This window comes from Lissotriton helveticus, chromosome 8, assembly GCF_964261635.1.
Source record: "Lissotriton helveticus chromosome 8, aLisHel1.1, whole genome shotgun sequence".
NCBI classification, from domain to species: Eukaryota; Metazoa; Chordata; class Amphibia; order Caudata; family Salamandridae; genus Lissotriton; species Lissotriton helveticus.
In genome coordinates this window covers 812,718,359-812,731,443 of record NC_136069.1, presented here as the reverse complement: position 1 = coordinate 812,731,443, position 13,085 = coordinate 812,718,359, and the positions used below count along the sequence as shown (strand labels likewise).

The window sequence follows — 13,085 nt, the reverse complement described above, 5'->3', positions numbered from 1 at the left end:
TTTTGGTGGAGCGGGTCAATTGGTGGTGTTTGCGGGTGGCGTCCTTGAAGGTGGCCAGGTTGTCAGTGATTGGGTTTTTTCTCCAGGTTTTCTCGAGGGTGCGACATAACTTCTTGGATTTCTTAATGTCATCGTTGAACCAGGGGGCCTTTTTGCTACCTTGTTTGATTTGATGGTTTTTCAAGGGTGCTAATTCATCAGCGCTGTGGGTGATCCATTGTGTGAGTTTGGTGGCAGCTTGATTTGGGTCCGAAGATATGGTAGGAGGGTTTTGGTTAAGCGATGTGAGGAGTTGGTCGGTGGTGATTTTGTTCCATTTTCTTCGAGGAATAGGTTGTGGGGGGTTGTGGGTCGTGGTCTGTTTGTAGCTGAAGTGGACGCAGCTGTGGTCCGTCCAATGTAGAGCTGTGGTGTGGTCGAAGGAGATGTGTTTGCTGGAGGTGAAGATAGGGTCGAGCGTGTGTCCGGCTAAGTGGGTGGGGGTGTCAACAAGTTGTTTGAGTCCGAGGTTGGCCAGGTTGTCCAGAAGGGTGGATGTGTTGCTGTCGTTTTTCTTGTCCAGGTGGAAGTTGAGGTCTCCCAGTAGGATGTAGTTCTCGGAGGTGAGGGCATGTGGGCTGATGAAGTCCGTGATGTCTTCGCTGAATTGTGTGCGGGTTCCTGGTGGTCTGTAGATGAGGGTGCCTCTAAGTGTGGTCCTGGGGTCGGTGTGGATCTGGAAGTGAAGGTGTTCGGCGGTAGCGAGGTTATCGTCGGAGCTGGTCGTGATTCGGATGGTGTTCTTATGGACGATGGCGATGCCTCCCCCTGTGTGGTTGGTGCGGTCTTTTCGGATGATCTTGTAAGCGTCCGGGATAGCTATGGCGATGTCGGGTGCTGAGGAGGCGTTCATCCAGGTTTCTGTGAGGAAGGCGACGTCTGGTGATGTGGTGTCGAGTAAGTCCCAGAGTTCAGTGGCGTGTTTGTGGACCGAGCGGGTGTTCAGCAGGATGCACTTCAGGTGGGTAGGGTCGGAGCTGTGTTTGGAGTTCGTGGATTTGGTCTGGGTCCTGACGCAGGTGAATTTGCAGGAGTGGCAGGTGAAGGGTCCATGGGTGTGTCCAGGGACAGCCTTGCAGCATAGTGGTTTGCGACCGGGGTTAAGGGTAATGAGGGCAGCCGCATCGTACGTAGTGCGGGAGGCGTGGGTTTTGCGAGGACCAGGGGGTCTGGCGCTGGGCGCGGTCCAGGCACGGACGGGCGTAGACGGGCTTACCTTTGGCGCACCTTCGGGGCGCATGGGGCGCAACCGCTGCGCGTGAAGGCATCTGTCATATATGGATAGTGGAGGGGGGAGGGGCGAGGGAGGGTCAGCAGGGAGGCGGGAGCGGGTGGAGAGTCGGGCTGGGAGGCAACAAACAAACAAACAAAATGGCAGCAGACTAGGATCGAGGCAGGGCGAGATTGGGGCACAGGCAACAATATTGCCGGCAAATGCAGCCTTCCCAGAAAGCGGCACGAAGTCCCAGAGTTACAAACACGCAGTGCGCGCGATGTGGGCTATGCGCTCACAGCGTTATGGCAATTACAGTCAAGCAGGTAAATAAATGTACTAGCGTTACAGAAATTACAATGTAAAGAGGCAAAAGAATGCAATAGATGCTAATAGGTGGTGAAGTTAGCAGAGAAGCAGCAAAGCGCTACGATACCACAGTGCAGTCAATCGCCAGGACACCGGTAGTGGAGCAGGGAGCGACCGCCTTAGATCGAGTCAGGACGGTATTCCTCTCAGAATTCCAAACTGGAGTTGAGAACATTTTGTTAAGGAGTGCGTGTAAGCCTTAAGGTGTAGAGTTTTGTCAAATTAGAGCCTATGGACTTGGCACAATTAGGAAATGACAGCACTCCGGTCTGTTAAGTGAGTTGAACCATCAATGAACTGATATGGTACCTTTACATGGGGAGATCAGCAGGAATTTCTCTTTAAGTGTGTTTAACTTAAGGTGATGAAGGGACATCCATGGCTGAATTACTACTGGGATCTGGGTGAGTAGGATAATATCCTCTTTGGAGAAATGCTCATCTCAATCTGGGTGTTGTCTGTGTAAAAATCGAACAGAAAATTTGAAATTCTAAGACTATAGCCGAAGAACTCCACACATGTAATTGACGGGTTTAAACCTGTTGCAACACCTTGGTGGTAAAGAGGGTGGAGTGTCTGACTGTTTTACTTGAATGTATCTATTTTATTTGTTTGCATCTATTTTGTATTTTACTCAGATCTGTTTTTTATTTACTGTGAAATGCAATTATGTGGGATATAAAATGTTTTATGCTCTCTGATAAGTATGCGTATTTTTATTTTTTTCCAGCATTATTCAACCTTATACCAGTGGGTCTTCGAGTTGTTGCCATTCAAGGTGTGAAGACAGGGTTGTACATAGCCATGAACGGGGAAGGCTACCTCTACACATCAGTAAGTACTGACATTGTGCTGCGTGAAATAGTATAAATAATGAATTATACATTCATTTATTCATGTAAATGTTTTGTAATATTCTGGCACGTCTTGAAGCCACTTTGCAGTGCTTTTTGTTGTTGATTTGATACCGTTCGGTATCTGAAATCCCAAACCTGATAGAGGGCCATGGAATTGCTGGTTCCCTTTGTATGGTGTTATTTCGGGGGGGGGGGGGTGGTTGGAAGGTTGTGCCTGGGTTCTCATTAAAGGAATGTGTCCCCATTGGCACATTGCTGGGGGATAATCCCCTCAAGAGCAAAGTAGGTTTCAATGACCCCTTGAAGGAAAAAATGGCTGGAAATGGAGTTAGTTGAGGCGCCAATATATTTTACAGCTGTATCTTCTACACTATGATGGTTTTGTCTTTAGACTTTAATAGTGACCATTCAGCACAGAGATAGTAAACTGCAGTCGTTCCCCAGTCCTACATTGCTGACAATGACATTCCAGAATGTTCCTTTGCTTGGTGATATCTACTTAATTCTTGGTATGTACTGTGGTTTCATTCACTCTATGGCACCTTTAACTTCTGAATCTGTTTGGCGTATCAGCCTGGCATTACCTCATCTGATATTGCTGCTGGAATGATGTGGGAAAATGCAGTTTGCCTAGGCTTTCCTATCCTTTTCCCCCAAAGATCTTATAAACCATGCATTGAATCACAAATCTGAATAACTGTCGCTCAGGAAGTCAGTAGAGTGCTTTGGGGACTGTGAGATGCCAGTCTTCCTTGGATTATGGTTGAGTCTAGCTGCCTGATTCTAAAAACTTTGGAGTAAATATATTGACATAGTTCAGACGAGACAGGTCCAGTTCTATTGTGATACTGATGAGTTGGCCATTTTGCAGAAATTGGAGAAGTTTGCGTAAGGAAGAGACATTGTTGGGTTATAGACCACCCCAACTTTATCATGTGGAGTCAGTTGAGCTACAGACAATATGCTGTTTTTCCAACTTGGCATGCTTGAATGTAAACAAAATAGAGTGGGCTATTATAAAGCCATCACTGCTCTAAAAGGTACTCTGTGATTGCACTGATTTGTGCTTACGCACTGCCTATTGCCTCATATTTCATGCCATACGCAGCCGGGCCGTTACACTTCTGTCCCGCGAGAGGCAATTGGACAGATAAATCTCCTGATGCCCAAAGGGAAGCATTGTGTCTGTATTCGTCCTGTGACAGCTTATGAAAAGTTACCTTCTGAGAAACATCACACACCAAACGGAGAAAAAAACAAGCACAGGGTCTCTCAGGGGCAGGAGGACAATGCCATGTAGAAGATTCATTGTCCGGGACTGACAGTGGAAAATTCTATCTCACGAGAAAGAATGGAATAGCTTTGCTATAACCCCCATGCTGACGGCCATGAGAGCTCCAAGCTATAATGCACTGTCTAAATGAAAACTCCCGAGAGGTGCCCAGGTTTAGCTACCGCCTCCTGGTATTATAGCATTTAGATTTTGCTCACGCACAGCTGCTTCCACACGCTTATCTCAGTGAGCCTGCCTTTTCTGCTTGTTACTGTTTGAACTGTAACACAATGCAAATCAACTACTCTGCTGCAGATATGGCACCCAATGGGATAGGTTGAATTGTGTTTGTGTTTTTGGTTAGTCAGTGAGAAGGTGATCTCAAGGGAAGAATGACTCACCTGTCAACCCATGCGAGCCTCATCCTCAAACAAGCAATTGCAATGCAATTGGTATCGCATTTGTTAAAGTTAGAGCTGTTGGTGTTGAAAACAGCAATGCTTTTTACTTTTGTTTTTTTATTTGCAGTTAAGTTATTAAATTTATATGCCACTATTTCCAATGATATAAAAAAGCAAAAGTAAAAAACATTGTCAATTTCAATGCCAACAGATCTAACTTTAACAAATGTGAGATCTATAGCATTGAAAATGCAATTGGTCCCGCATTTGTTGGAGTTGGAGTTATTGGCATTATAAATGGCAATGTTTTTATACCTAGCCATGTTGCAGGGTGCAGTACCATATGTGGCCGAAATGGGACCTCTTTTGGCCACATATAGTACTGCACCCTGCAAAGTTGGAGTTATTGGCATTATAAATGCCAATGTTGTTTACCTAGCCATGTTGCAGGGTGCAGTACTATATGTGGCCAAAAGAGGTCGCATGGGACCTCCTTTGGTCACATTTGGCACTGCACCCTTCAGAAGATATGGTAAATCCACCCATACCCATAATCATTGCATGCAAGACAGTACCACAAGTACATTCAAATAGCTATGTCCATGTATACAATTAGTTGCTTTGAAATGTGTCGAAAGAATTATTATAATAATTCCAGATTAGGTTGTACTCTGTGTGGAGCTGATGAAAGGAAATTTATAGAAGGTCTCATATAAATGTGAGATGTGCTAGTGAGTAAAGTAACCACAGCCAACCTTGCTTAGGACCAAGCATGTTTCCTGCCTGACGCCCATTAAGAACGTAGTGCTCTGAGGCGGTAATTAAAACCTAGGGAATAACAAAACATGTAACAGGGATTGTTCTCATGGGAAGTTACAAGAAGAGACAAGGCGGTACTAAGGAGGGACAAGTAAGCCTATTGACCAATGAAAAGCCATCATTTATAAAGGACAGGGACAGGAGTCAGTTAAAAAGATGGGCAGAAAGTGGGTGGAGTTTTATGCCCAGATCCTGAATACAGCATGTCTCGAAGAGACAGGCAAAGCCCTACGTAGGCGAGACAGGAATCAGGATAAAGGAGCTGTCCAACGTAGAGAAAAAACTGTTCTCTTTGCCTAGTCCTGCATTGCTAACAGTCACTGACAATAGGCCTTCCAGAATGTTAGGCTGCTTGATTATGTCAGCTGGGGTTTTGAGTTTTATTGTGATATCATTCACCGGAGGGCTGCGTTAATGCATGCCATTAACTAAAATAAGTCTGCAGAGGAACAAACACACAGCTGACAAATATTCTGTTATTCTTTCAGAAACCACAAGACCAACCACAGAAGGCCGATGTTCAATAATGTACGTTTATTTTGTACAAATGAAAAATACAAATACACTATGATGATTTTTTAGCCCGTCTTAATTTAGTTACAAAAGTGTGCCACAGTTTTGGTACACTGTACCTTCTGCGATTTTTGCATGCACTGATGTATTTTGCCTGAGCACCATAGACGCATACTTGCACATTGGAATTGATGCTCTAGCACGGAGTATCCTGTAAAACGCTGACATGCAGTATAGTAACAAGGGCATTGGCGTCATTAGTAACTAGAGAAGTGTAATTGAGCACCCAAATAACCAATTTCAAGTTTTTGGGGACTTATATGCGGATTTTTGTGCTTACCGCACCAAACTGCCATGTCTCAGTAAATACCCACCCTTTTCCCTTTGTTAAATTCAGTCCCATTTGTAATTGCAATCTCAGTGCAGTTTGGCCCACTAGTAATCTGGCCCTAGGAGTGAGGTAAATGTACCTTCAGTACTCCTGCATGTATAATTTACCCAGTGCAGTTAAGGCAGGAGCTGCTTTCATCCACTCCTGCATGCCTTAAAAATGCTTTTGTGCGGTATCAATACATTAGGAGCACATATTGAAATCCCATCAATGCCCTGGTGACCATAACTGTACAAAAGTGACTTTAAGGATTGCAGAAGTAGATAAAGCTGCTCCCACCAAAACCCCACCCCTCTGCTTGGTCTACAGGGGGGTGGGTGGCAGGAAGGGGAACTGCAAGTGGACATCAAGTATTGTGGCCAGAAAACATGGCTTGATCTTCTAGCTATTGTTATGGATCATTCAGACCCTATCAGCTTAAGCGATTTCAATGTTTTTGAATGACAAGGTGCCTGGGGACATATGTACAGATTTTAGTAATTGCTATTCTTTGAAATCGCAATTCCTGATGAATGAAACCCACTGAGTTTCATTTAGCTATTCCTACTGGTGTTCCATCAATCTACCTCATGACTATTAATGAGGTAGGTCGCAATTTGCGACTGATGAGGAATCAGACCACCATGTCTGTGATTGCTTTTTTAAATGGGATGCGTTTAAAAAGAAAAAAATTCAACTTTTAATTTTTAATGTTTTCAGCGCATGTAGTGGTCCCTTGGTTCACTGACTGCTCTTAAAAAATATTTGGTTCAGATAGGGGGCCCCTTCCCATTTGTGAATGGTTACCAACACCCTTGAGGTGTCGGTAAAAAATGAATGTTTTGTGCCCGTTATTTGGTCACAAAACATTCATACATACCTTTGCGATTCGGGATTAGAAAGAGATGCCCTAAATACTCCCCCTCAAACTTGCAATTTGGTAACAGGTTGTTTAAATGCAATTTGGCCTTTTTTCAGTCTGTGAATCGGGCTGTGTGTGACCTCAAAGTAGGGTTTGTACATATGGTTCCTTGTACATAACGTATAGTTGCAGAGGCTTCTTGTACTACATTTAGTTAAACATAGGCCCTTGAATGCAATCAACACAATTCTCTATTGTTAAACATAGCCCCGCTTCGAGGCAAGACAAAACGGGCATTTCAGGGATTTTTTTAAATTTAGATTGTCATGTAGAGGGTCAGGCTTAATATTCAAGAATTCAACACCTACAATTGGAAAGTCTCTTGCCTTGTAATATGATGTCACTAAAACTGATACTGCTGTGTTCTGTATTTCTTGCTGAATTGCTCAGCTGCTCAATAAATTAAGGGTAGTGGTAACACCACTAAAGGTTTTCTTAAGGTCTGACTTGACAGCGCAACTATCTGCAAGATGTATTGTTTTACATACTGTCTGCTTTGGGCCTACCCAGCGCCGTTTTACTCTCTCACCTCATACTGTTGGCTTCATGGTGTATCATGCCTACTCCTACGGAGTTTAGGCATTGTAGTGCATGAAGGACTATTTAACATTTGAAATATACACTCAGTCATCACACATTCGACTTTTTGCATTGTATACAGAAACCAATATTTTTTTGTAATTTTTGTTTACTGTAGTTAGCATTTTAAATGTGTTTGTCAGGGCTCAAGTGTGAGCAATAACCACATCCCATTCACATCTACCATTTCTACCACCACCATTGCATCCACCATAACCACTACCACTACCACCTTCATTATCACCACCATTGCCTCTACCGTTACCACTACCAACACCACCTTCATTACCACCATTGCCTACACTGTTACCACCACTAATACCAGCATGACTACCACCACCATTGCCTCCACCGTTACCACTACCAATACCACCTTCATTACCACCACCAGCATTGCCTCCACCGTTACCTCTACCAATACCACCTTCATTACCACCAGCATTGCCTCCACCATTACCACTACCAATACCACCTTCATTACCACCAGCATTGCCTCCACCGTTACCAATACCACCTTTATTACCACCAGCACTGCCTCCACCATTACCACTACCAATACCACCTTCATTCCCACCAGCATTGCCTCCACCATTACCACTACAATACCACCTTCATTCCCGCCAGCATTGCCACTATCAATACCAATACCACCTTCATTACTACGCCCTTCCCTTCAACGTTACCGCTACCAACACCATCTTCATTACCACCACCATTGCCTACACTGTTACCACTACCACCATCACTACCCCCACAATTACCTCCACATTACCACTACCAAAACCACCCTCATTACCACCACCTTTGCCTTCAACGTTACCACTACCAACACCACCTTCATTACCATCACTGTCATCATCACCATTAGCATGACTACAGCATTTGTTTACTGGCTTTGCTTATGCTTATCTAAATAGGCATGACCAGTTTGTTTTTTAATCAGGTTAAGCTTTCACAAGTAATGCCTATGCTATTTATAAAATTAACAACCGTGTGTCTAAAGGAATTTTCTGCTTTTTATTTTTTACATTTTTTTAATTAAATCGGGTTTTGTGATAACTGCAGCACCCAGAACTCTGGTTGGGGAGAATCTTCAGCTCCACGGTGTGTTGCTTGACATTTGTCATGCGTCACTCGGCTGATTGTCCCGGTTTTGCCTTCCACGCGCAATTGACTTGCCGGCAGGCGCGCGCGCCTAGGCCTTAGCCACAGGGAACAGTCCATGCCAGCAGATAAGACTGGGCAGCAAACGAAAACCACCGATAGCAGCCGATAGCAATCATCATTACCCAGACAGTCTTTCTTCTACTCGTAAATCAAAGTGAGAAGAAACGACCTTTGAATTTCTGGGGAGACTCCGCGCTTTTGTATCTTTAGAAATGGAAGAGATAATGCAGATAAACTGAGCAATTGTGCTAGAAGGTGACAGTCTGGTTAGAAATCAAAGATGTCGTGCCTTTCACTGGGAGCTACAGCAGCTAATGAAGACATATAAAAGAGGCTTCCACTGCTTTCAGAAGACTGATGAAAATTCCCCAAGAAACAGGAATGCAGCGAAATGAAGTTATTTAAAAAATACACCAGACCAATAACGCATCTGAACAAAAAATAACAGTCCTGTTGTACCTTATAGCGTTTAGCAAGTGCAAGAGTTTCCCCTCAACTCTTTGCCTTACTTATAACTTTTCTTTGCTTTGTGAGTGGATTAAATCTTTTTAAACTATTAGTTGTGAAATGTAGTGGGCTCTTGGGTGACAGTAAACTTTCCAACTCATATCAGCTTTAGCTACCACCAGCACAAGAAACCATTTGTGGGAGTATGAGTTCTTCAGAAATAACAGAACATAACATACTAGGTATAGTCTCCAGGCTGAAAAAAATAGGGGATCACTTCAGTTCATGCCCATTCTATTTATGGAGATACAGCTGAGAAATGCGCTAGAAAAGCTCAAGCCAACACCCCCTGAACCACCAGGAAATGCTTTGTTAGAATATTACAAAGGTACCATATTTCCTTAAATCAGTCAAATCTCCCCCAACAGCAGCAGTCAATTCCGTGCATATGCGATGCCCCCTGTCTGCAGCAAGGCAGGAAACACTTGCAATGTTTGCCCTTTTTAGGTCAAAACAGGGCAGCGCATGCGCTGCACTGCGGGGCATGCTTTATTCAAGGAGGGAATCAAAGGTCTGCCCATTCGCCACCAATATTTTTCATTGGCTTGTTTCATTGTCCACTGTAAACTGTGGCTGTTCATTGGCCGATAGGCTTAGTAGTACCTCCTTAGTACCTTGTTGTCTCATTTTGTAATCTCCCGTGGCGACACCCCCTGTAACGTGTGTTGTTACCCAGTAGGCTTTAATTACAGCCTCCCAGCACTATTTTCTCAAATAGCTTTGTCCTGCTGCTTTAAAAATAATACATACATAAAGGGCATTGTCATTTACAATGACAATAGCTCACACTCTCATTAATGTGTGACCTACTATTGCATTGTAAATGCTTGTTTGGTTTAGTGCCTGGAGTGCAGCTTGAGCCCATAGTGTGTGCACCTCTGAACATTCAACTGAATTAGAACTATTGCCTACATTTATTAAGTGCCAATGAGGCGCCTCAAAACCCCATCAAGTGGTAGCAAGCGCTATATAAATACAAACCTCAATCCCTCTTCTTTCCTGCAACCTACCCTTCTCTATCCAAATAACTGAATAACATATCCACCACTCAAATTACTTCATACTTCCCTATACTCATTTTTTCAACACTAATCCTTTATGGGTGCCAGAGTAGCGTCCTACCAGCCAGAAAAGCGCATCAACACCCATCAGGGGTACCAAGTGCTACATGAATGCAAACCTTTCTTCCCTTTTATCCCTCTGCTACCCTTCTCACTCCAAATAACTGACTAATATCCACCACTCAAATTACTTTCATATTTCACTATACCAATTCAGCACTAATCCTTTATGGGTTTCCGTCGTAGGGTGCTTCAAGATTGTGCTATATTTCCGAATCCGAATCCAGATAACTGACTAACCTATAACTGACTAACCTATCGAGTACTTAAAATTTGCTTGCATGTTTCACTATACTAATTCAACACTAATCCTCTATGGGTCCCGGAGGAGCGTGCCACTTGCCGAAAAAGTGCTTTGACGCCTCGTCAGGGGTAGGAAGTGCTATATAAATGCAATTACAATACAATACAATACACAACAAGACAAGTATGGCTGGGTTTATTAAAATCGCCAAGTCTCAAACCTCCACAGAATTTTCAGGGCCAGATGTATCAAGCACTACTTTTGCGATTCTAAAATAGAAAATTTTACCGATTCGCTATTTTGGAATCGCAAAATGCAATTTGTGTAGGAATCTCAAAATATTTTGCGATTCCTTAACATTCCCTAATAACGAATTGCAAATTGCGATTCGCTATTAGGGAATGCATTCCCATTCATTCCTATGGGCCTGCAGGCCCAAAGGAATGAATGGGAATGCATTTTCAATTTGTGATTACCCAATTGGTAATCGCAATTTGCAGATGCAAATCCAAGTGTTCTAGGGGACCTAAGGCCCCCCTGATGCACCCCCAAAAAATCTCTGCTATCGTCAAAGGAAGATAGCAGAACAGCACCATATGTACAAGAAATGCCGCTTTTTCTGTCACTTCCTGCTCCGGCGTAATTTAGACAGCAATAACCTCACATGCACCCTTGCACCATAGTAGTATCACATTTAAATCACTTGCTTCTTTCTGTGACCGAGGATATGAATAACATGCTGCTGGCAAATGGTGTTAGCTCAACTTCTCGTTTTCTATCTTCAGTCAATTCAAGTTTTTTCTCTTTTTTTGGTCCACTAAGTTAGTTTTTTTATGAATAAATGGTTTGGTCGGCACCCAGCTCTTCTGCAAGATAGGGTGAGCAAATTAGCTTCTTATGACAAAGTATTTAGAGCACAAACCTTGCTGGGAGGCAAACCCTCTGTTTATACAGGGAGGAGAGTGGAACTGAGATGGAATATTTATCTTTCCAGTGCAGCTGCTGTTGCTCCTCTAGCTTGCAGGCTTGCCATTAAGCAATCTTTGATATCTCTCCAGTCATGCAGAAATGAGATAAATAGGATGTTTCATTTGGCTCCAGGGGAAGTGACATTCCTGAGATGGAATCTCTTGTCTCAGAGAGGTCTGTTTTAGAGACCGAGAGTAATGGAGAATCTTCTCCAAAGCAGATAAAGAATCGTTTTCCCGGATTTGTGACAGTTCATAATTTTTTTTTTACTGTGCCCAAATGTAAGTACATGATCCTAAATGTTGTCTCATCAGTGGAAATTAACAATTAGATAATATTTTGTAAGCTCCCCTTAATAAGCCCTATTTACACTGCCCATGAATGTGTTTTTTCTTTTGCCAGACTGTTATTTAATAGAGGACTATCCCTTATGGACAAAGCAGAACGAGGGCAAATTATAAGACCACAATACTGTGGTTATCTTTGCATGGGTGCAGTACACATACCTAACATGTGAGAATCAATCAATCAAATTTGCATCCAAACAAATATATACAAGAACATCTCTATGTAAATTTAAAAAAAAGATGTATTCATATATCACAGTGAATCAACATCAAATGGACAATTGTGAAAATGGTGTGGTGCACAGAACCATGAACATGTGAATTCTACAATCAAATATGCAAGTAGACCCTGGGTTATGAAACAATAAAATACAGAAGAAATCCAGCATGATTGTTCAGATCTCCATTTTGAATAACCAATAGGCAACCCAAAGTATATCGTCAACAGTTCGATTTAAATGTATCAATCTGCTTGCCTCATCGGGACATAAGCCATCTGTCTGTTAACCTAAGAAACAATGAAAAGTGGGTCCTCAGAAAAACATAGCAGCAGGTGGCACTTAAAAGAGGAGAAAGAGAAAGGAGTGAAATTGGACATATAAAAGGTAAAAATGAAAGACTAAAGAACTGGCAGTTCAGAAATGGAGGGTATACAACCTTTACAACGCAACTTTTACCACAACCTACCATTACCACGCATTTTTTACAACGCAGGATTCATTACAACGCATACCATTACCACGCATGTTTTTACAACGCAGGTACTTTTACAACGCATACCATTACAACGTAAGTATTGGTAAGTATATTATTTTATTAAAAATATTATTTGGGTTTTTGGGTAAAGGGGTATTTTTAGGGTTCAGGGTCAGTTTTCAGTTTTTTGGGTAAAGGGGTATTTTTAGGGTTCAGGGTCAATTTTCAGTTTTTGGGTAAAGGGGTATTTTTAGGGTTCAGGGTCAGTTTTCAGTTTTTGGGTAAAGGGGTATTTTTAGGGTTCAGGGTCAGTTTTGGGTTTTTGGGTAAAGGGGTATTTTTAGGGTTAAGGGTCAGTTTTGGGTTTTTGGGTAAAGGGGTATTTTTAGGGTTTAGGGACAGTTTTGGGTTTTTGGGTAAAGGGGTATTTTTAGGGTTTAGGGTCAGTTTTGGGTTTTTGGGTAAAGGGGTATTTTTAGGGTTCAGGGTCAGTTTTGGGTTTTTGGGTAAAAGGGTACAGGGTAAAAATTAAATATAATTACATTTAAATTACATTAAATTAAATTGATTAAATTAAATTAAATTAATTAAATTAAATTAAATTAAATTACATTACATTATATTAATATTTATTTATATTAATATTACATTAAATTAATTAATTAAATTAAATTAAATT

The 13,085-nt window shown here is 42.3% G+C and overlaps 1 protein-coding gene across 2 annotated transcripts in view; it reads left to right on the top strand.

Annotated features, from left to right (window-relative positions):
• The window catches only part of FGF14 (fibroblast growth factor 14), a 1,298,256-nt gene that overhangs the window by 998,724 nt on the left and 286,447 nt on the right, over positions 1-13,085 (top strand). For both annotated transcript variants that reach the window (XM_078657628.1, XM_078657629.1), the window contains exon 3: positions 2,352-2,455. In XM_078657628.1, coding sequence (XP_078513754.1) covers positions 2,352-2,455 — 104 coding nt within the window. The remainder of the gene's footprint in view (positions 1-2,351; positions 2,456-13,085) is intronic.